The sequence below is a fragment of the Saimiri boliviensis genome, chromosome 2 (genome assembly GCF_048565385.1).
Source record: "Saimiri boliviensis isolate mSaiBol1 chromosome 2, mSaiBol1.pri, whole genome shotgun sequence".
NCBI classification, from domain to species: Eukaryota; Metazoa; Chordata; class Mammalia; order Primates; family Cebidae; genus Saimiri; species Saimiri boliviensis.
In genome coordinates, this window is record NC_133450.1 from 186,217,009 (window position 1) to 186,241,296 (window position 24,288).

Consider the following 24,288-nt stretch of genomic DNA (forward strand, 5'->3'; position numbering starts at 1 on the left):
AAAATCTACCACAAAGATTACATGGTGATATTCTCTACAGATCCTCCCTCTCTTTGCCTTCATTCATGTTACATCTCCACTCTCCTTTCTGGAAAAAAACAGCTGCTTCTAAAATCTATGAGATCTACTAAGTTAACATTCCACACCATGGGTGCCATAACACTTAGCTTTTTTTTTTTTTTTTTTTTTTTTTTTTTTTGAGACAGTTTCCCTCATTGCCCAGGTTGAAATACAATGGCACAACCTAGGCTCACCACCCTGCGCCTCCCGGGTTCAAGCGATTCTCTTGCCTCAGCCTCCCAAGTAGCTGGGATTACAGGCATGCGCTACCATGCCCAGATAATTTTGTCTTTTTAGTACAGACAGGGCTTTCTCCATGTTAGTCAGGCTGGTCTCAAACCCCTGACCTCCGGTGATCCAACCACCTCGGTCTCCCAAAGTGCTGGGATTACAGGTGTGAGCCACCATGCCTAGCCCATAACACTTAGATTTTTTTTTTTTTTTTTTTTTTTGAGATGGAGTTTCGCTCTTGTTACCCAGGCTGGAGTGCAATGGCGCAATCTCGGCTCACTGCAACCTCTGCCTCCTGGGTTCAGACAATTCTCCTGCCTCAGCCTCCTGAGGAGCTGGGATTACAGGCACGTGCCACCATGTCCAGCTAATTTTTTGTATTTTTAGTAGAGACGGGGTTTCACCATGTTCACCAGGATGGTCTCGATCTCTCGACCTCGTGATCCACCCGCCTCGGCCTCCCAAAGTGCTGGGATTACAGGCTTGAGCCACCGCGCCCAGCCAACACTTGGATTTTAAGGACACTCCATTTATTCAGATTAACAACTAAGAGTGAAGGGGTATTTGCTGACATACAGGTTTCTCACAAGAAAAAATAAAGAAAGACAGATTTGCTTGAGGGCAGAGAACTTTACAGTTTGTGAATGCCTGCAGACTGCTTCTTCTGAGCAGGCATTAACCCTTTATCATCCACTTAACCGTCCCCTCCAACCTCTACCAACCCACCCCCACATCTACCATCCCCTCACCCCCACCCACCCCTCATCCTCCCTGCCAAAAAAGTTATCTTATTAACAAAGGAAATCTTTTTTTTTTTTTTTTTTTTTTGAGACGGAGTTTCGCTCTTGTTACCCAGGCTGGAGTGCAATGGCACCATCTCGGCTCACCGCAACCTCCGCCTCCTGGGTTCAGGCAATTCTCCTGCCTCAGCCTCCCGAGCAGCTGGGATTACAGGCACACGCCACCATGCCCAGCTGATTTTTTGTATTTTTAGTAGAGACGGGGTTTCACCATGTCGACCAGGATGGTCTCGAACTCTCGACCTCGTGATCCACCCGCCTCGGCCTCCCAAAGTGCTGGGATTACAGGCTTGAGCCACCGCGCCCGGCCAACAAAGGAAATCTTAAATCATCATTTTAAAAAAAAAAAGAGGTCCGGGTGAGGTGGCTCACCCCTGTAACCCCAGCACTTTGGGAGGCCTAGGAAGGCGATGACCTGAGGTTGGGAGTTGGAGACCAGCCTGATCACCATGGAGAAACCCCATCTCTACTCAAAATACAAAAACTTAGCTGGGCGTGGTTGCACATGCCTGCAATCCCAGCTACTCCGGAGGCTGAGGCAGGAAAATTGCTTGAACCTGGGAGGCAGAGGCTGAGGTGACCCAAGATCACACCACTGCACTCCAGCCTGGGCAAAAAGAGTTAAACTCCACCATCAAAAAAAAAAAAAAAAAAGACGACTGGGAAATCAACAATTCAAAGCTAACATTTTAGAAGTAAAAGCTTCACTTTGGACCACTCCAAACCTTCAAGACAGTTTATACTTTCTACATATACTTTATACTTAAGAGGGTAGATACAGGGACCAGTTCCCATCACAACACAAGTACGTACTGAAATAAACTTATACTTTTCCATGTTGTCATACTATTCTATTTCTCCCCAAACAATAAGTTACTCAGGCTAATACTAAGACAGACGATCCTAGTCATCACTACAGAGGCTGTACTAGTAACCAGGAAAGGGAAGCAGAGGTGTTATTGTTGTTCCAGTATAGTTCTAAAGACAACTCCATGTGACTACTGTTGGTCCAGCCCACATTTAAAGAGAGGACAGAGGAAACCAGAGCAGCAGGAAACAGGCAGGAGGGGCAATTACCACAACCCTTTCCCATGGCCTCATTCTCTATTCTCTCCCATGCCACCACTTTCGGCCATATTTCAATCACAACAAAAACCTTCCTTGTCTAAAAGGTTTCATAATTATTGAGGATGAGAGGCAACAGAAAAGCAAATGGGGGAAATAAGAGCTGTGAGAAAATCTCTTGCCACATGTGTCAACTAGCCATAAGTAGGAAAATCAGGAGTACACTGGCAGCAAGCAAAAGGGTAGTGTGGGAAACTAATCACTTCTGCCTGGTAAGAGAAGCCTTTAAAGCAATGGAACGTCGGCCCTAGCTAAGGGGATCCACAGGTGAGTGTACTGGAAGAAAGTTACCATCTCCAGGGAGAGGTATACATTTCATTTCCTAAGGTAAAAAGGGAACACACCAACGTAGAATACAGAACAGCTTAGGTATCATGTTCATCTTCCTTCCACCTTTCACAAACTGACACTAAAAAGGACACACAATTCACAGCGAAAAGTGAGGAATGCAATAACTAGTCGCATACTCCTTGGTGAAAAAACTGCTGTCATAGCGGAAAAGGAAATATAACTGGGTTCACCCAAGAAATTAATTATATGCCCTTCAAAGAAAAGATCTCTGGACACCTTCTGGAGACCTGAAAAAACCCTCAACTAGCTAGACACCGTGGTGCACTCCTGTAATCCCAGCTACTCAGGAGGCTGAGGTGAAAGAATCGCTTGAGCCCAAGAGCTGGAGGCCAGCCTGGACAACATATGGAGACCATATCTCTAAAATTAACAGTAATTTTGTAAAATCTCTCAACTGGTAGGATACACTGGTGCTATAGAAAGGTAATAAGCCTAAATACTGGCAAACCATATACCTTCCTTGAATGTGAGGTAAAAACTATATCCAATAGAAGTGGTAGTAAATGACTGGATTACATCAAACAGGAAATAACAGTAATAATGATGGGATCAACCCCTAAAGCAAGGATTAAAGGCCTGAGCGATGACAGTTGAGATGCGTGGGCAACTAATTAGATTGAAAACTCGGGAGAAAAGGCGGAAAAGCCGACTGGGAAAGTGATTCAGAGGCAAACAGAACTGAGTTGTAATGCACCAATGAAAGAATAACATTTTGAATGTGTATTAACAGCCAGCGCTCGGCGGTTTACAAAGCGCTCAAAAATCTACATTAACGACTGAACTGTAACTACAGGACTAACCAGACTACAGGAACCGGGGGTGATGAGAAAAACTGAGTCCCAACTGAGACCAATGCCCTCCAGAATTGAAAAGGAGAAGTAGAATTGAAGTGTGCCTTCGGCTAAGCCAGGAAAGGTTAGAGAGCGCATAAGTTGGGGCTCTAAGAGGGCCAGTCCCAACACTAGCTACCGGCAGGAAAGCGGAAAGGTGATCAGACGGGACCGACAGCGTGGCTGGGAAGCTCCAGTCCACTGGCAGGCACCGAGGTGGGAAAGAAAACCACACCCTCCAGAGCATAAACCCGAAAGGGGGAGGGGAGGCGCTCCTGGGGCTGGGTGGGGCCCGGCCGACCGGGACGTGGTTAAGTAGGAAGAGTACAGGGCAACGTGAGGGGAAGAGGGAGGAGGGCGCCCGGGCCTGGACACAGAGGGAGAGTGGAGCTAGCAAGTGAAACTCGGCCCGGTCCTCAAGGCTGGGCGCCGAGGCAGTCTGAAGGCGATGGGGATTCAGACGAGCTGAACCCAGAACTAGAAAGCGCTGGCTACAGCGCTCAGGGCCCCGGAACAGGAAAGGAGAGGGAGAGGATAGCAATTACCGCTGCTGCTCTCGGTGGACTCAAGACTTGCTGCCGCCGCCGCCGCTCGTTACCTGCCAATGTGCCTCTTACAAAGCGGCGGCGGCGGCACAGGCTGCCCAACCCGTCACGTGACCTTACGTCACGGGCGAAGGAGGAGCCACAACACGTCGCTCGTGCGCCGCTTCCCAGCCGCCCAGACAGCGCGCAGCCTCCGCTAGCCACAAACTCCACCTCAACTCTGCGATGCCAACCGCGCGGAGGTGAACAAATAAGGGAGACTTGATGATATATATTGTCCTGGGAGTCATCAGGCGAGTGTTACCCACCGTATCCAGGATGCCCACAACTGCAGTTCGTTGTCGCGCCATGATGACCTCACAAGGCACTATAGGTTGCTCCCATATGGCCGCCTTTCTCTCGTCACGTGATGTGGCCCAACCACTGAGAGCAAGCCTGGCCTCCCAAACGTTGCCGAGGGGACTACGACTCCCAACATGCTGCACAGCCAAAGCGACCCTCCCTACCGCAGCATTTCCCCTGCGGGCTTCTAGACGCACCCGGTAGAGACATTAGTGCCGAAGGAAGGCCGGGACGGAAAACGGATTAAGCTGGCTTGAAAGACTAATACCACTGAAAGCCCACGCCTGGTGGCGGAGCGTGGTACCTGCTGGGAGGTGTAGTCCTGGCGGGGGATGGGGTTCCGCTCTCGGGTTCCAGCGCTTGCTCTGTGCTCCGCCCCTCGCGCGGGAAAACGCCAACGGTTTTCCAGCAAGAGCCACCGCAAAGCGGAAGGGCAACTCGTTTTCAGTCTTGTTCAGTGCGGTTCTGGTTTTGCCCTTCCAAGCCCCTTCTGGGTGAAAAGACTAGCATCTATTGAACTCCTACTCTATGTCAGCCGTTTATACAATTTTTTTTTTTTGAGACGGAGTCTCTATCGCCCAGGCTGTACTGTCGCGATCTCAGCCCACTGCAACCTCTGCCTCCCGGGTTCGAGCGATTCTTCTCCCTCAGCCTCCTGAGTAGCTGGGACTACCGGCGACCGCCACCATGCCCGGCTATTTTTTGTATATTTAGTAAAGACGGATTCACCATATTGGCCAGGCTGGTCTCGAACTCCTGACCTTGTGATCCATCCATCTTCCTTGGCCTCCCAAAGTGTTGTGATTACAGGCGTGAGCCACCGCTCCTGGCCTATATTATCATTTATATTATATATATAATCAGCCCCTTAAGTCCAGGATTTCCCCTAGTTAAGGATTTAAAAAAGAAGCTTGGAGTTGTTTCTTGACCGAAGAGACCCAGGTCTTCTGTCTTGGAAAATTACCTAATGACCTCCTCTCAATAGGCTCTGACCTATTGTAAACTCCAAGAGTTAAGCATAAATAAGATGATGGTTTATAACTGTAGCATAGTGTTTTTAAGTATTTTCCATTTATTGACCTATTTGGATGTGAGCTAGATCTGGCTGCAATATCTGTCACCTTACTGATCGCCAGGATTGATTTGGCTGATCTGGCTAGCTAGACAGGTGGTCCCTTCCTCTCTCATTGCTCCATGAGAGTCCCTCCCAAAGTTGCATGCTCAGTCGAAAAGAAGGAATATACCCCATAGTAGAGGACTGGTCAAGGGTTTAGGAGTAGCTGCGTGCCCTTGTTAACAAGCTCTGGCCTGTTTTATCCCAAGCTAGTTAAATTCAAGGACTTTGCAGTCCCCACAGGCATTACCTCAGTTGGAGCCTTCCTCTGTGATAGCACCACTTCACCAGCTTGTGAAAATTAAATAAGATTATGTAAAATGCTTGCTCAGCACATAATAAACCCTTAATAAGTATCAGTAATCATTTTCACATTTTACTCATTGGGCCCAACAGGTCTAAGTAAGGTAGAAGGGGAAATTAGCTTACCCTGAACTTTGTACAGGGTACTATGCTAATTACTAATATGCTAGTTATGAAGTAAAACAATTGAAAAAAATAGAGTTTCACTCTTGTTGCCCGGGCCAGAGTGCAATGGCGATCTCGGCTCACCACAACCTCTGCCTCCAGGGTTCAAGCAATTCTCCTGCCTCAGCCTCCAGAGTAGCTGGGCTTACTGGCATGTGCCACCACACCCAGCTGATTTTTTGTATTTTTAGTAGAGATGGGGGTTTCTCCATGTTGGTCAGGTCAGTCTCGAACTCCCGACCTCAGGTGATCTGACCACCTCTGCCTCCCAAAGTGCTGGGATTACAGGCCTGAGCCATCACACCTGGCCAAAACAATTGAAATCTTAACAGTCCTGCCTCATTCAAGGAAAGCCTTTGTTAATCATCTGAATCAGGCGTCCCCAAACTTTTTACACAGGGGGCCAGTTCACTGTCCCTCAGACCGTTGGAGGGCCGCCACATACTGTGCTCCTCTCACTGACCACCAATGAAAGAGGTGTCCCTTCCTGAAGTGCGGGGGGGGGGGGGGGGAGGAGGGGAGCCAGATAAATGGCCTCAGGGGGCCGCATGCGGCCCGCGGGCAATAGTTTGGGGACGCCTGATTTGAATTAAAGAATGCTCAGGCTGTGCCTTTAACAAATGGAATTGGCCAGCATGGTGTCTCCTGCCTGTAATCCTAGCATTCTGGGAGGCGATGCAGGCAGATCACCTGAGGTCAGGAGTCCCTGACCAGCCTGGTCAACATGGTGAAAACCCATCTCTACTAAAAACTACAAAAAACTAGCTGGGTGTGGTGGCGCGTGCCTGTAATCCCAGCTACTCAGGAGGCTGAGGCAGGAGAATTGCCTGAGCCCAGGAGGCGGAGGTTGCGGTGAGCCGAGATCGCGCCATTGCACTCCAGCCTGGGTAACAAGAGCGAAACTCCGTCTCAAAAAAAAAAAAAAAAAAAAAACTACAAAATATTAGCCAGGTGTGGTGGTGGTGAGTAGCCGTAATCCCAGCTACTCAGGAAGCTGAGGCAGGAGAATGGCTCAAACCTGTGAGGCAGAGAATTTATCATCATCACCATTCGTGAGTAGGTGTATCTTTTCTCAACCCTTTTGACAGTGAGCCCAGATTGTGTCTTGACTGTTCAACTTCCTCTTCTTTGTCCCGCTGCTTTATAGAAATGTGTGAGAGCGTCAAAGATAAACACCACCCTTAGCCGGGCGCGGTGGCTCAAGCCTGTAATCCCAGCACTTTGGGAGGCCAAGGCGGGTGGATCATGACGTCCAGAGATCGAGACCATCCTAGTCAACATAGTGAAACCCCGTCTCTACTAAAAATACAAAAAATTAGCTGGGCATGGTGGCACGTGCCTGTAATCCCAGCTACTCAGGAGGCTGAGGCAGGAGAATTGCCTGAACCCAGGAGGCGGAGGTTGCGGTGAGCCGAGATCGCGCCATTGCACTCCAGCCTGGGTAACAAGAGCGAAACTCTGTCTCAAAAAAAAAAAAAAAAAAAAAAAAAAAAAAAAAAAAAAACACCCTTGAGAGTCTTAATGGACAGATCAGGAGAAAAGGATTCTGAAAGGATATATACAAAGTTGGTAACAGTGGCTAGCTCTGAGGGGTGGGAAGGAGGTTTGGGATTGTGGTGCGATCTCAGCTCACTGCAACCTCTGCCTCCCAGATTCAAGCAATTCTCCCTCAGCTTCTTGAGTAGCTGGGATTACAGGCGCATGCCAGCATGCCAAGCTTATTTTTGTATTTTTTGTAGACATGGGATTTCACCATGTTGGTCAGGCTGGTCTCGAACTCCTGACCTCAGATGATCTGCTCACCTCAGCCTCCTAAAATGCTGGGATTACAGGCGTGAGCCACCATGCCCAGGCTGAGATGCTAAACTTTGAATGTAGAGACCAAAAGAAGTAATCATAATGTCACTGCGTGAGGCCTTTTTGGAAAAGCCAAAAAGATTCCCTAAATCCAATCCACTAGGGAGGCTGAGGCAAGAGGATCACTTGAACCCAGGAGTTGAGTCTGAAATGGAGCAGGGATCCTTCTTAAAATCCTGTCAGGCCTCCCAAGCATAAAAATAAAAATTCTAGACTGGCCAGGCGCAGTGGCTCAAGCCTGTAGTCCCAGCACTTTGGGAGGCTGAGGCAGGTGGATCACAAGGTCAAGAGATCGAGACCATCCTGGTCAACATGGTGAAACCCGTCTCTACTAAAAATACAAAAAAATTAGCTGGGCATGGTGGCACGTGCCTGTAATCCCAGCTACTCAGGAGGCTGAGGCGGAGGTTGCGGTGAGCCGAGATCGCGCCATTGCACTCCAGCCTGGGTAACAAGAGTGAAACTCCATCTCAAAAAAAAAAAAAAAAAAAAAAAAAAAAAAAAAAAAAAAATTCTAGACTGAATTCACACCTGTAAACTCAGCACTTTGGGAGGCCAAGGATAGAGGATTTCGAATTGCTCTAGTATATTGACTTTGGAAACAAAAGACATCGTTCTATTTATAACATTCTGTTTTTGGGAGTGGTATTTCCATTTACAAAATTTAGTAATTCTAGATCACTGATAATGTCAAATCCTAGAAAACATAGCATTCCTACACGTGATTTTAACATTATTCTCAAAGAGTTGTTGGCCGAAGATTCATTTCTTGAATCCAATTTTTCGAAAATAGAAAATTCTGATGATTCAGATGATCCTGATGTTAGGTCTGTTTAGAACTAACTCTAAGAATAGCTTTTTGTTGTTGTTGGTTAATTGGTTGGTTGGTTGGTTTTTTTTTTTTTTTTGAGACGGAGTTTCGCTCTTGTTACCCAGGCTGGAGTGCAATGGCGCGATCTCGGCTTACTGCAACCTCCGCCTCCTGGGTTCAGGCAATTCTCCTGCCTCAGCCTCCTGAGTAGCTGGGATTACAGGCACGCGCCACCATGCCCAGCTAATTTTTTGTATTTTTAGTAGAGACGGGGTTTCACCATGTTGACCAGGTTGGTCTCGATCTCTCGACCTCGTGATCCACCCGCCTCGGCCTCCCAAAGTGCTGGGATTACAAGCTTGAGCCACCGCGCCTGGCCGGTTGGTTTTTTTAAAGACAGGGTTTCACCATGTTGGTCAGGCTGGTCTTGAACTCCCGACCTCAGGTGATCCGCCCGCCTTGGCCTCCAGAGTGCTTGGATTACAAGCGTGAGCCACCTCACCCAGCCAGAACAGTTTTTATACTTTATGCTCACATTGAAAACCAGCCAGATTTGCTTCAGCCTCAATGAGCACCTTTATATGAAAAAATTAAATGAGCACTAGTAGTGAGCTGCACTTTTTTTTTTTCTAAACCAGGAAAGGGTTAAAAACCATTGCTTAGGCTAGACAAAGTGGTTCATGCTTATAACCCCAGCACTTTGGGAGGCCAAGATAGGAGGATCCCTTGAGCCCAGGAGTTCAAGACCAGCCTCGCCAATACAGCAAAACCCCATCTCTACTAAAAAATACAAAAATCAGGGCCAGGCACGGTGGCTCAAGCCTGTAATCCCAGCACTTTGGGAGGCCGAGGCGTGTGGATCACACACGGTCAAGAGATCAAGACCATCCTGGTCAACATGGTGAAACCCCGTCTCTACTAAAAATAGAAAAATGAGCTGGACATGGTGGCGTGTGCCTATAATCCCAGCTACTCAGGAGGCTGAGGAAGGAGAATTGCCTGGACCCAGGAGGCGGAGGTTGTGGTGAGCCGAGATCGCGCCATTGCACTCCAGCCTGGGTAACAAGGGTGAAACTCCGTCTCAAAAAAAAAAAAAAAAATACAAAAATTAGCCGAGAGTGGTGGCACACACCTATAGACTCAGCTATACAGGTGGCTGAGGCACAAAAATCACTAGAACCGGAAAGGTAGAGGTTCCATGAGCCAAGATCATACCACTGCACTCCAGCCTGGGCAACAGAGCAAGACACTGTCAAAAAACAAAGAAAGAAAGAAAACCTGTAAACCCAGCACTTTGGGAGGCCAAGGTGGGTGGATCACCTGAGGTCAGGAGTTAAGTACTAGCCTGGCCAACATGGCAAAACCCTGTCTCTATTAGAAATGAAAAATTAGGCCAGGCGCGGTGGAGCACGCCTATAATCCCAGCACTTTTGGGACAAGGTCAGGAGTTTGAGACCAGCCTGGCCAACATGGTGAAACCCTGTCTCTACTAATCTACTTAAAAAATACAAAAATTAGCCGGGTGCGGTGGCTCAAGCCTGTAATCCCAGCACTTTGGGAGGCTGAGGTGGGTGGATCACGAGGTCAAGAGATCGAGACCATCCTGGTCAACATGGTGAAACCCCGTCTCTACTAAAAATACAAAAAATTAGCTGGGCATGGTGGCGCGTGCCTGTAATCCCAGCTACTCAGGAGGCTGAGGCAGGAGAATTGCCTGAACCCAGGAAGCGGAGGTTGCGGTGAGCCGAGATCGCGCCATTGCACTCCAGCCTGGGTAACAAGAGCGAAACTCCATCTCAAAAAAAAAAAAAAAAAAAATACAAAAATTGGCTAGGCTTGGTGGCGTGCACCTGTAATCCCAACTACTCAGGAGGCTGAGGTGGGAGAATTGCTTGAACCTGGGAGGTGGAGGTTGCAGTGAGCCAAGATCCAGCCACTGTACTCCAGCCTGGGCAACAGAGCAGGATTCCATCTCAAAAATAAAGGGCTGGGCGCAGTGATTCACCCCTGTAATCCCAGCACTTTTGGAGGCTGAGGTGGGGGATCACAAGGTCAGGTGATCAAGACCATCCTGGCCAATATGGCAAAACCCTGTCTCTACTAAAAATACAAAAATTATCTGGGCATGGTTGCACACACTTGTATTCCCAGCTACTCAGGAGGCTGAGGCAGGAGAACTGCTTGAACCAGCAGAGGTTGCAGTGAACTGAGATCACGCCACTGCACTTCAGCCTGGGCGACAAGATCGAAACTCTGTCTCAAAAGAAAAAAAAAAGGGCCAGATGTGGCAGCTCCTGCCTGTAATCCCAGCACTTTGGGAGGCTGAGACAGGCAGATCATGAAGTCAGGAGTTCAAGACCAGCCTGACCAACATGGGGAAAACCCATTTCTACTAAAAATAAAAAAATTAGCCAGGCATGGTGGCACACACTTTTAATCCCAGCTACTCAGGAGGCTGAGGCAGAACTGCTTGAACCCAGGAGGCAGAGGTTGCAGTGAGCCAAGATTGTGCCACTGTACTCCAGCCCGGGTGGTGACAGAACAAGACTCTGTCTCAAAAAAATAAAAAAACTAGCCAGATATGGTGGTACACGCCTGGTAGTCCCAGGTCCTTGGGAGGCTGAGGCACAAGAATTATTTCAACCTGGAGGCAGAGGTTGCAGTGAGCCAAGATTGTGCCACCACACTGCAGCCTTGTTAACAAAGCGAGACTCCATCTCAAAAAACAAAACCAAAAAAACTCTTTGCTATGGCCAGGCATGGTGGCTCACACCTATAATCCCATAATTTTTGGAGGCCAAGCAGATTGCTTGAGTCCAAGAGTTTGAGACCAGCCTGGGCTACGTGGCAAAATCTCATGTCTACAAAGAAATAAAATGCAAAAATTAGCTGACGCTGTTGGTACACACCAGTAGTACAAGCTACTCGAGGGGGCTGAGGTGGGAGGATCAGTTGAGCCTGGGAGGTCAAGGCTACAGTGAGCCATAATTACACCACTGCACTCCAGCCTGGGCAACAGAGCAAGACACTGTCTCAATAAAAACAAATCTTTTCTTATAAGCCATTTGGGAGGTCACATTTTAAGCATGAGCTGCCTGATTCTTCTTACTTGGTGCTCTACAAATATATGCCCTCCTTTCTCTGACAATAAAACCTCAATATACATGTTTGTTTTATTGCACCAGGCAAATATCCTAGTTTAATTCAGTAACAAGTTCAACCTTGGCAACATACCAAGACCTCATCTCTAAATAAAAATGAAAATAGACCGCCAGGCGCAGTGGCTCAAGCCTGTAATCCCAGAACTTTGGGATGCCAAGGTGGGTGGATCACGAAGTCAAGAGATCAAGACCATCCTAGTCAACATAGTGAAACCCCGTCTCTACTAAAAATGCAAAAAATTAGCTGGGCATGGTGGCGCATACCTGTAATCCCAGCTACTCAGGAGGCTGAGGCAGGAGAATCGATGAACCTGGGAGGTGGAGGTTGCAGTGAGCTGAGATCCTGCCACTGCACTCCAGCCTGGGCAAAAAGAGAGAAACTCCATCTCAAAAAAAAAAAGTGATGCAAAAATTAATCAGAGGTTAAGCTAGACTTCACAAATATCCACCGCCATGAGAGGAGTGTGCTTGCTTTCCATTCCTAAGAACACAGACTCTTCCTCTTCCCCTGCCAGGAACAGCTAAACATAAGGAGACAATTCATTAGCAATGTGGGGAAAAAGATTTAGAACCACACTGCACTCCATGTAACTGTTAACCTAAATAACAGAGAGAGGCTCTCTAAAGAAAATGGTATTTATTCAGAAATAAGGCATTGCAACGGGAATTCATATACCATAGTAAACTATGTGTGTATTCAGGAAAGGAAAAGAGGACAAAATTTTCTTTTTTTCTTTTTTTTCTTTTTGAGATGCAGTTTCGCTCATTACCCAGGCTGGAGTGCAATGGCGCGATCTCGGCTCACCACAATCTCCACCTCCTGGGTTAAGGCAATTCTCCTGCCTCAGCCTCCTGAGTAGCTGGGATTACAGGCACGCGCCACCATGCCCAGCTAATTTTTTGTATTTTCAGTAGAGACGGGATTTCACCATGTTGACCAGGATGGTCTCGATCTCTTCTTTTTTTTTTTTTTTTTTTTTTTTTGAGACGGAGTTTCGCTCGTTACCCAGGCTGGAGTGCAATGGCGCGATCTTGGCTCACCGCAACCTCCGCCTCCTGGGTTCAGGCAATTCTCCTGCCTCAGCCTCCTGAGTAGCTGGGATTACAGGCACGCACCACCATGCCCAGCTAATTTTTTTGTATTTTTAGTAGAGACGGGGTTTCACCATGTTGACCAGGATGGTCTCGATTTCCTGACCTCGTGATCCACCCGCCTCGGCCTCCCAAAGTGCTGGGATTACAGGTGTAAGCCACCGCACCCGCCCTAAGAGGACAAAATTTTCAAAGGAGACATGACAAGGATTGTACAAGTGTTTTGAGATAATTATCTTTGGCTATTAATCCAAGGGTTAATAACAAGGATAATGCTAGTTTGAGGTTGGGTAGGCAGTTGTTGAGCAAATATCCTTTGTAGAAGTATTTTTTTATGTAAGATTGTGATGGCCATTGTCCAAGGTTGCAGTTTGGCAGTCTTTTGTGACAGCTTTTGTATTCAGGCATTTATGTATGAGAATCCTCTCTTCATGGTCTTCCTCAGCACTATTTATCAGAGATTTTTCTTGTTGTGGTGGTTGTTTTGAGATAGAGTCTCACTCTGTCTCCCAGACTGGAGTGCAGTGAGGCAACCTCAGCTCACTGCAACCTCTGCCTCAGCTACTCTGGAGTAGCTGAGATTACAAGCACATGCCATCATGTCCAGGTAGGTTTTTTTTTTTTTTTTTTTTTGAGATGGAGTTTCGCTCTTGTTACCCAGGCAATGGCGCGATCTCGGCTCACCGCAACCTCCGCCTCCTGGGTTCAAGCAATTCTCCTGCCTCAGCCTCCCTAGTAGCTGGGACTACAGGCACGCGCCACCATGCCCAGTTCATTCTTTGTAATTTTAGTAGAGACGGGGTTTCACCATGTTGACCAGGACGGTCTGTCCAGGTAGTTTTGTTGTGTTGTTTTTTTTTTTTTTTTTTTTTTGAGATGGAGTTTCGCTCTTGTTACCCAGGCTGGAGTGCAATGGCGCGATCTCGGCTCACCGCAGCCTCTGCTTCCTGGGTTCAGGCAATTCTCCTGCCTCAGCCTCCTGAGTAGCTGGGATTACAGGCACGCGCCACCATGCCCAGCTAATTTTTTGTATTTTTAGTAGAGATGAGGTTTCACCATGTTGACCAGGATGTTCTCAATCTCTTGACCTCGTGATCCACCCGCCTCGGCCTCCCAAAGTGCTGGGATTACAGGCTTGAGCCACCGCGCCCAGCCCTAGTTTTTGTATTTTTAGTAGAGACGGGGGTTCTACCATATTGGTCAGGCTGGTCTTGAACTCCTGACCTCCTGATCCACCAGCCTTGGGTTCCCAAAGTGCTGGGATTATAGGTGTGAGCTACCAAGCCTGGCCTGTTGTCATTTTGACACAAGTGACTCGATTTTGATTCTGACAACTTTCATATACCAAGTGGCTTAAGGTAATAGGGGAAACGTAACATTTGTTGTCTGTCGGCACAGTTCTTTTTATCTTTATCTCAATTATAAATATTCAAGGTAATTAGTCTGATTTTACAGAACAGAGAGTGGAGGACACATTAAATAGGTGACCCAGGATTCTAAACATTTTTTTTTTTTTTTTTTTTTTTTTTTTTGGTGAGACGGAGTTTCGCTCTTGTTACCCAGGCTGGAGTGCAATGGCACGATCTCAGCTCACTGCATCCTCCGCCTCCTGGGTTCAGGCAATTCTCCTGCCTCAGCCTCCTGAGTAGCTGGGATTACAGGCATGCGCCACCATGCCCAGCTAATTTTTTGTATTTTTTTTTCTTTTTTTTTTTTGAGACGGAGTTTCGCTCTTGTTACCCAGGCTGGAGTGCAATGGCGCGATCTCGGCTCACCGCAACCTCCGCCTCCTGGGTTCAGGCAATTCTCCTGCCTCAGCCTCCCACGTAACTGGGATTACAGGCACGCACCACCATGCCCAGCTAACTTTTTGCATTTTTAGTAGAGACGGGGTTTCACTATGTTGACCAGGATGGTCTCGATCTCTTGACCTCGTGATCCACCTACCTCGGCCTCCCAAAGTGCTGGGATTACAGGCGTGAGCCACTGCGCCTGGCATTTTTTGTATTTTTTAGTAGAGACGGGGTTTCACCATGTTGACCAGGATGGTCTCGATCTCTTGACCTCGTGATCCACCCGCCTCAGCCTCCCAAAGTGCTGGGATTACAGGCTTGAGCCACTGCGCCCGGCTAACATTTTTTTTTTTTTTTAGAGACGGGGGTCTCGCTATGTTGCCCAGCCTGGAGTGCAGTGGCTATTCACAGGCGCGATCCTACTACTGATCAGAACAGGAGTTTTGACCTGCTCCATTTCCAACCTGGTCCAGTTCACCCCTCCTTAAGCCACCTGGTGGTCCCCCACTCCCTGGAAGTCACCATATTGATGCCAAACTTAGTGTGGACACCTGATTGGCATAGCGCACTGTAGTCCAGAAGTCCTGGGCTCAAGTGATCCTCCCACCTCAGCCTCCCGAGTAGGTGGAACTACAGGCACACACCACTGCACCCGGCAACTTTTTTTTTTTTTTGGAGAAGGAGTCTTGCTCTAGCCCAGGCTGGAGTGCAATGATGTGATCTCGGCTTATTGTAACCTCTGCCTCCCACATTCAAACAATACTCCTGTCTCAGCCTCCCAAGTAGTGGGGACTACAGGCACCTGCCACCACGCCTGGCTAATTTTGGTATTTTTAGTAGAGACAGTGTTTCACCATATTGGTCAGGCTGGTCTTGAACTCCTGAACTCAGCTGATCCACCTACCTCAGCCTCCCAAAGTGCTGGGATTACAAGAGTGAGCCACCATGCCCAGCCTAAACTTTTATTCCAAAGCCAGTGCTCTTTCTACTAAGCCAAGCTGCCACTCTATAGAAAATTGTCGATTTTTTTTTTTTTTTTTTTTTTTTTTTTTGAGACAAGGTGTCACTTTGTCACCCAGGCTGGAATGCAGTGGTGGGATCAGGACTCACTGCATCCTGGACCTCCTGGGCTCAGGTGATTTTCTCAGCTCAGCCTCCCAAGTAGCTAGGACTACAGGTGCATGCCAACATACCTGGTTAATTTTTTTTTTTTTTTTTTTTTTTTTTTGAGACAAAGTCTTGCTCTGTTACCAAGCTGGAGTGCAGTGGCGAAATCTTGGCTCACTGCAACCTCCGCCAACCTCTGCTTGCACCTAGGTTCAAGCAATTCCCTTGCTTCAGCCTCCCACACCTGGTTAATTTTTAAATCTAATTAAATTTACTGTTTGTAGAGATGGGGTCTTTCGATGTTGCCCAGCCTAGTCTTGAACTCCTGGCCCCAAATGATCCTCCTGCCTTGGTCTCCCAAAGCACTGGGACTACAGGCTTGAGCCACCATGCCTAGTCCTCTATGTAACATTTAAAAAAACAAAATTAAAAGGTAAACAATAGATCTGGCCAGGCGAGCTGGCTCATACCTGTAATCCCAGCACTTTAGGAGGCCGAGGTAGGCGGATCATGAGATCAGGAGATGGAGACCATCCTGGCCAACATGGTGAAACCCGTCTCTACTAAAATTAAAAAAAAAAAAAAATTAGCTGTGTGTGGTGGTGCGTGCCAGTAGTCCCAGCTACTAGGGAGGCTAAAGCAGGGGAATTGCTTGAACCCAGGCAGCAGAGGTTGCAGTGAGCCATGATTGTGCCACTGCGCTCCAGCTTGGTAACAGAGCAAGACTTTGTCTCAAGAAAAAAAAAATTAGCCAGGCGTGTTGGCATGCACCTGTAGTCCAAGCTACTTGGCAGGCTGAAGTGAGAAGAATCACCTGAGGCCAGGAGGTGGTCCAGGATACAGTGAGCCCTGATCCCACCACTGCATTCCAGCCTGGATGACAGAGTGACACCTTGTCTCAAAAAGAAAAATCAACAATTTTCTATAGAGTGGCAGCTTGGCTTAGTAGAAAGAGCACTGGCTTTGGAATAAAAGTTTAGGCTGGGCATGGTGGCTCACTCCTGTAATCCCAGCACTTTGGGAGGCTGAGGTGGGTGGATCAGCTGGGTTCAGGAGTTCAAGATCAGCCTAACTAATATGGTGAAACACCATCTCTACTAAAAATACAATTAGCCAGGCATGGTGGTTCATGCCTGTAATCCCAGCTACTCGGGAGGCGAAGGCAGGAGAATCGCTTGAACCTGGGAGGCAGAGTTGCAGTGAATCAAGATAGCACCATTGCACTCCAGCCTTGGGTGATAAGAGTGAAACTCTGGCGCCGGGCGCGGTGGCTCAAGCCTGTAATCCCAGCACTTTGGGAGGCCGAGGCGGGTGGATCACGAGGTCAAGAGATCGAGACCATCCTGGTCAACATGGTGAAACCCCGTCTCTACTAAAAGTGCAAAAAATTAGCTGGGCATGGTGGCACGTGCCTGTAATCCCAGCTACTCAGGAGGCTGAGGCAGGAGAATTGCCTGAGCCCAGGAGGCGGAGGTTGCGGTGAGCCGAGATCGCGCCATTGCACTCCAGCCTGGGTAAGGAGAGTGAAACTCTGTCTCAAAAAAAAAAAAAAAAAAAAAAAAAAAGAGTGAAACTCTGAAAAAAAAAAAAAAGCATTCTCTTATTTGGGTAATAGGACTACAAATTGTCATAAACGTTTTAGAAAACAAAAAGTCATAACATATTAAAGCATTGAAATCCATTCGTATACTCTGCCCTAAAGAAATAATTTTAACTTCTTTTTTTGAGACGGGGTTTCACCCTCTGGGCCAGACTGGTCTTGAACTCCTGACTTCAGGCAATCCGTCCACCTTGGCTTCCCAAAGTGCTGGGATTACAGGTGTGAGCCACCATGCCCAGACAGGAAATAATTTTTAAAATGGAAAAGTTGTTATGCAGAGAAAACATTTATGTCAGGTTTATTTATAACTGCAAATACTGGAAGCATCTGACATATCTGACTGTAGAGGGATGGTTAAGTAAATTATGGTATTCATGATAGATCATATTATGCAGGCATTATAAATAACATTTTCGCCGGGCGCGGTGGCTCAAGCCTGTAATCCCAGCACTTTGGGAGGCCGACGCGGGTGGATCACGAGGTCAAGAGATCGAGACCATCCCGGTCAACATAGTGAAACCCCGTCTCTACTAAAAATACAAAAAATTAGCTGGGCATGGTGGCGTGTGCCTGTAATCCCAGCTACTCAGGAGGCTGAGGCAGGAGAATTGCCTGAACCCAGGAGGCGGAGGTTGCGATGAGCCGAGATCGCACCATTGCACTCCAGCCTGGGTAACAAGAGCAAAACTCTGTCTCAAAAAAAAAAATAAATAAAATAACATTTTCACCGGGCGTGCTCGCTCACACCTGTAATCCAAACACTTTGGAGGCCAAGGCGGGCAGATCACCTGAGGTCGGGAGTTCAAGACCAGTCTGTCCAACATGGTGAAACCCCATCTTAATATTTAAAAATAAATAAATAAGCCGGGCACGGTGGCTCAAGCCTGTAATCCCAGCACTTTGGGAGGCTGAGGTGGGTGGATCACGAGGTCAGGAGATCGAGACCATCCTGGTCAACACGGTGAAACCCTGTCTCTACTAAAAATACAAAAAATTAGCTGGGCATGGTGGTGCGTGCCTGTAATCCCAGCTACTCAGGAGGCTGAGGCAGGAGAATTGCCTGAACCCAGGAAGCGGAGGTTGCAGTGAGCCGAGATCGCGCCATTGCACTCCAGCCTGGGTAACAGCGAAACTCCGTCTCAAAATAAATAAATAAATAAATAAATAAATAACATTTTCAAAAAACATTCCAGGACATGGGAAAATGCTTGCTATGTACTTTTAGGTATAAAGCCAAAACCAAATCTGTGAGTAAATATAACTATGTAAGAACACAATGTATAAGAAAGGCTATAAAGACACATCAAAAGAATAGTAATATGGGCTATGTTTAGCAAATGGCAATTTAGATAACATTTTCACTTCTCTGTAATTTCAAATCGCTTTTAATAGTCAGGTCTTAGGCTCAGCTACTTGGGAGGCTGAGGCAGAAGAATCACTTGAACCCAGGAGGCGGAAGTTGCAGTAAGCCGAGATCGCGCCACTGCATTCCAGTATGCGCGACACAGCGTCCATCTCAAAAATTTAAAAAAGGTATTCAGGCCGGGCGCGGTGGCTCAAGCCTGTAATCCCAGCACTTTGGGAGGCCGAGGCAGGTGGATCACAAGGTCGAGAGATCGAGACCAACCTGGTCAACATGGTGAAACCCCGTCTCTACTAAAAATACAAAAAATTAGCTGGGCATGGTGGCGCGTGCCTATAATCCCAGCTACTCAGGAGGCTGAGGCAGGAGAATTGCCTGAACCCAGGAGGCGGAGGTTGCGGTGAGCCGAGATCGCGCCATTGCACTCCAGCCTGGGTAACAAGAGCGAAACTCCGTCTCAAAAAAAAAAAAAGGTATTCAGGTCTTACTTTTATTATTTAAATAATGTTTAAGCAAATATTTATGGCTATTGAAGGTTGTATGTTTTTAGAGAGAAATCCATCGTATATGAATATAATAGCTTATCAGGGAAGACCCAATTTCTAGGGTGTTGTTATGGACTGAATTATGGTCCCCCACCCCACAATTCATATGTTGAAATACTACGGTATGTGACTGTATTCGGAGCTAAGACGTTTAAAGAGCTAATTGAGGTAGTTAAGGTTAAATTAGATCATTGGGGTGGACCCTAATTCAACTAATCCAATAGGTCTTTATTTTTTTTTTTTTAATAAGATGGGAGTCTTTACTCTGTCACCAGGCTGGAGTGTAGTGGTGCAATCTCGGCTCACTGCACCTCTGCCTCCCGGGTTCAAGTGATTCTCCTGCCTCAGCCTCCGAGTAGCTGGGATTAAAGGCAGGCACCACCACACCCAACTAATTTTTGTAGTTTTAGTAGAGACGGCAGTTTCACCATATTTGTCAGGCTGGTCTTGAACTCCTGACCTCGTGATCCACCCACCTTGGCCTCCCAAAGTGCTGGGATTACAGGCATGAGCCATGGCGCCCAGCCAATTTTTTGTATTTTTAGTAGGCGAGGGGTTTCACTGTGTTGCCCAGGCTGGTGTCAAACTCCTGAGCTCAGGTGATCTGCCTGCCTCTGCCTCCCAAAATGCTGGAATTACAGGCGTGAGCCACTGTGTCCCAGTGCATATACGTTAAATCATCTTTAGATTCTTTATAATACTTAATACTTTTGTAAATACTGTGTGAATAGTTGTATTGTTTAGGGAATAACAAGTTTTTAAAAACTGTATTTTCAGTACAGACACAACTATTCTTTTTTTTTTTTTTTTTTTTTTTTTTTAGTTAGAGATGTGGTCTTGCTATGTTGTCCAGGCTGTACTAGAACTCTTGTGCTCAAGTGATCCTCCCACCTCAGTCTTCTAAGTAGCTGGGACTACAGGTGTGCACCATGAAGCCTGGCCTTCCTCCCACCTCCAATTTTTTTCTTTTAAGTCAGGTTCTTGTTCTGTTGCCCAGACTGAATGCAATGTTACGATCACTGCTGACTGCAGCCTCAACCCCCCAGACTCAAGCCATCCTCCCACCTCAGCTTCCTGAGTAGCTGGGACTACAGTCGTGCTCCATCACAACTGGCTAATTTTTTTTTTTTGTATGTTTTGTAGAGACAGGGTTTTGCCATGTTGCCCAGGCTCCAATATTTATGATCTGCCATTGGTTGAATCCAGAGAGATGGAGGGTTGGCTGTACTTTGTTTTTAATTTTTAATTTAATTTAAATTTTTTTTTTTTTTTTTTTTTTTTTTTTTTTTTTTTTTGAGACGGAGTTTCGCTCTTGTTGCCCAGGCTGGAGTGCAATGGCGCGATCTCGGCTCACCGCAACCTCCGCCTCCTGGGCTCAGGCAATTCTCCTGCCTCAGCCTTCTGAGTAGCTGGGATTACAGGCACACGCCACCATGCCCAGGTAATTTTTGTATTTTTAGTAGAGACGGGGTTTCACCATGTTGACCAGGATGGTCTCGATCTCTCGACCTCGTGATCCACCCGCCTCGGCCTCCCAAAGTGCTGGGATTACAGGCTTGAGCCACCGCGCCCGGCTAAATTTTTTTTTTTTTGAGACAGAGTCTCTCTCTGTTGCCCAGGCTGTAATGCAGTGGCAGGATCTCAAATCACTGCAACCTCTGCCTCCTGGGTTCAAGCAATTCTCCTGCCTCAGCCTCCCAAGTAGCTGGGATTACAGGCATGTGCCATCATGCATGGCTAATTTTTGTATTTTTAGTAGAGACGGGGTTTCACCATTTGGCCAGGCTGGTCTCGAACTCCTGACCTCAGGTAATCTGTCCGTCTTAGGCTCCCCAAATGCTGGGATTACAGGAATGACCCATCTCACCTGGCCTATTTATTTTTTTGAAACTATGTCTTGTTCTGTTACCCAGACCGAAGTGCAGTGGCAGGATCTCAACTCACTGCAATCTCTGCCTGCTCTCCAGGGTTCAAGTGATTCTCCTGCCTCAGCCACCTGAGTAGCTGGGACTACAAGGCGTGGACTACCATGCATGGCTAATTTTTGTTTTTGTTTTTTTTTTAGTGAGACAGGGTTTCTGACTGCCTCAGCCTCCCAAAGTGCTGGAATTACAGGCGTGAGCCACTGAGCCCAGCTTTTTTTTTTTTTTTTTTTTTTTTTTTTGAGATGGAGTTTTGCTCTTGTTACCCAGGCTGGAGTGTAATGGTGCAATCTCGGCTCACCGCAACCTCCGCCTCCTGGGCTCAGGCAATTCTCCTCCCTCAGCCTCCTAAGTAGCTGGGATTACAGGCATGCGCCACCACGCCCAGCTAGTTTTCTGTATTTTTAGTAGAGACGGGGTTTCACCATGTTGACCAGGATGGTCTCGATCTCTCGACCTCGTGATCCACCCGCCTCAGCCTCCCAAAGTGCTGGGATTACAGGCTTGAGCCACCACGCCCGGCGCGAGCCCAGCTTTTATTATTTTTCTAAGTCAGGGTCTCACTCGGTTGCCCAAGCTGGAGTGCAGCAGTGGGAACATGGCTCACTGCAGCCTTGACCTTCTGGATTCATGCAATTCTTCTGCCTCAGTCTCCGGTGTAGCTGGGGCCACAGGTGCACCCCACCATGCCCAGCTAATTTTAAAATTTTTAGTAGAGATGGGGTCTCATTTTGTTGCCCAGGTTGGTCTCAAACTCCTGAGCTCAAGTGATACTTCAGCCTCCCAAAGGGTTTAGGATTACAAGTGTGAGCCACCATGCCTGGCCCTAGTGTACTTTACAACCAAAATGACTCCTCTGCCTACTTCTCAAAAGCAGAGCTCCAGCTTTCCTCTCCCACTTTATTCATCTTTCCTGCTTATTGGAGCCCTTTCCTCCTCCATCCTAAGATTTTTCAGTACTCTGTACCCTTGGTCTGCCACTAGCCCCCACTCTCCCTGCAACACCTACATTCTCATAACCCAAGTCTCACTTCCTCCTCAGGCTGACCTCTGCAGAGAATCCCAGCCCTCATTAACCTCCAGCCCCATCTCACACACTGAAACTCTCTATTGTATTAACTCATCATTTGTGTGGGTCTTGTTATTCAAACAGGCTATTAATATAAATTATTTAGAAAGAAGAAAAGCCCATCTTGTACTTATTCTGAATTCTCTTGTGGTCTGTCTCTCATGGAACTGAGTGAATGGACTCTATAAATTCTTTTTTTTTTTTTTTTTTTTTTTTTTTTGAGATGGAGTTTCGCTCGTTTTCCAGGCTGGAGTGCAATGGTGCGATCTCGGCTCACTGCAACCTCCACCTCCTGGGTTCAGGCAATTCTCCTGCCTCAGCCTCCTGAGTAGCTGGGATTACAGGCATGCGCCACCACGCCCAGCTTGTTTTTTGTATTTTTAGTAGAGACGGGGTTTCACCATGTTGACCAGGATGGTCTCGATCTCTCGACCTCGTGATCCACCCGCCTCAGCCTCCCAAAGTGCTGGGATTACAGGCTTGAGCCACCGCGCCCGGCCGACTCTATAAATTCTTATGGTTTAAAGAGGAGAAAAGAATAACTAATATATGACCTAAGGAGTGGGCAGCAGCAGAAAAATAAATAAATAAATGGAAAATGAATATAGTCAGCCCTCCACATCCACAGGTTCCTCATCCATGGATTCAATCAACCACAGATGGAAAATAGTCAAAAGTAAATATAGCCGGGCGCGGTGGCTCAAGCCTGTAATCCCAGCACTTTGGGAGGCCGAGGCGGGTGGATCACAAGGTCAAGAGATCGAGACCATCTTGGTCAACATAGTGAAACCCCGTCTCTACTAAAAATACAAAAAAAATAGCTGGGCATGGTGGCGCGTGCCTGTAATCCCAGCTACTCAGGAGGCTGAGGCAGGAGAATTGCCTGAACCCAGGTGGCGGAGGTTGCGGTGAGCCAAGATCGCGCCATTGCACTCCAGCCTGGGCAACAAGAGCGAAACTCCGTCTCAAAAAAAAAAAAAAAAAAAAAAACAGCAGCAACAACAAAAAACAACGCAATACAAAACCCAACAATCAACAAAACGAGCCCTAATCTGTAGCATTTGCTGATTTCTGTGGCATAAATAGCCTATTTAAAGTTATAGGATATGGCTGGGCACCGTCGCTCACACCTGTAATCTAGTACTTTGGGAGGCTGAGGTAGGCAGATCACTTGAGGTCAGGAGTTCAAGACCAGCCTGGCCAACATGTCGAATCCCCATCTCTACTAAAAATACAAAATTTAGTCGGGCATGGTGGTACACACCTGTAATCCCAGCTACTTTGGAGGCTGAGGCAGGACAATCGCTTGAACCATGGAGGCAGAGGTTGTAGTGAGCAGAGATCGCATCACTGCATTCTAGCCTGGGCAACAGAGAGACCTTGTCTCAGAAAAAAAAATAAAACAAAAAATAAATAAAATAAAGTTACAGGATATATCAAGCTTCATCAACCTACAATATAATCCTGGAAGTGGAGAGCGAAGTAGTGGAGAACTCTGACTCTGGTGCAGGCAAGTTACATTATCTCTCTGGACCTCAGTTTCTTCATCTGTAAAATGAGATGATACCAATGCTTTGTCCATGGAGTCATAAAGGAGATTAAATGTGAAAATATGGAAAGCATTTATGGCAGAGCCTCACATTCCATACTTTTTAGCTATTATTAGCCTCCGCTATTAATTTACTGTGTGACCTTGGGCAAGACTCTTTCTATCTCTGGATCTTAGTTCCTTCACTTGTAAAACAAAGAGCTTTTATTATAAATAATCTTTGACATGCTTCCAGCTCTAAAAATCTTCAGGCCATCTATGACTCCAGTAAAAGAGAAACCTCAGGCTCCCTCTCTGGCTTATAAGCACTTTTCCTGAAATCACAGGTATATTGCTTATGTATGGCTAAGAAAAAAAAAATCACAGGTGTAAGTCACCGGGGTGATGCAAGAAACAGCCAGGTGGATTCTGTCCAAAGGGATTCATTCCAAAAATGTAAAGTTAAAAGGCTGGGCGTGGTGGCTCGCGCCTGTAATCCCAGCACTTTTGGAGGCTGAGGCAGACAGATTACTTGAGGTCAAGAGTTCGAGATGAGCCTGGCCAACATGGTGAA

At 47.1% G+C, this 24,288-nt stretch overlaps 1 protein-coding gene across 6 annotated transcripts in view; it reads right to left on the minus strand.

Moving 5' to 3' along the window:
- Positions 1–24,222, minus strand: part of UBAP2 (ubiquitin associated protein 2) — a 163,385-nt gene extending 139,163 nt beyond the window's left edge. For 2 of the 6 annotated variants that reach the window (XM_074394978.1, XM_074394977.1), the window contains exons 1-2: positions 23,642–24,222; positions 16,158–16,250 (exon numbers count right to left, since the gene is read on the minus strand). In XM_074394978.1, coding sequence (XP_074251079.1) covers positions 16,158–16,199 — 42 coding nt within the window. In that variant the 5' untranslated portion in view covers positions 16,200–16,250; positions 23,642–24,222. Of the gene's footprint in view, positions 1–3,942; positions 4,229–16,157; positions 16,251–23,641 lie in introns of those variants that run through there. The other 4 variants (XM_039474616.2, XM_039474615.2, XM_074394979.1 and 1 more) reach the window with 3 other exon arrangements.
- Between the last annotated feature and the right edge of the window lie 66 nt (positions 24,223–24,288).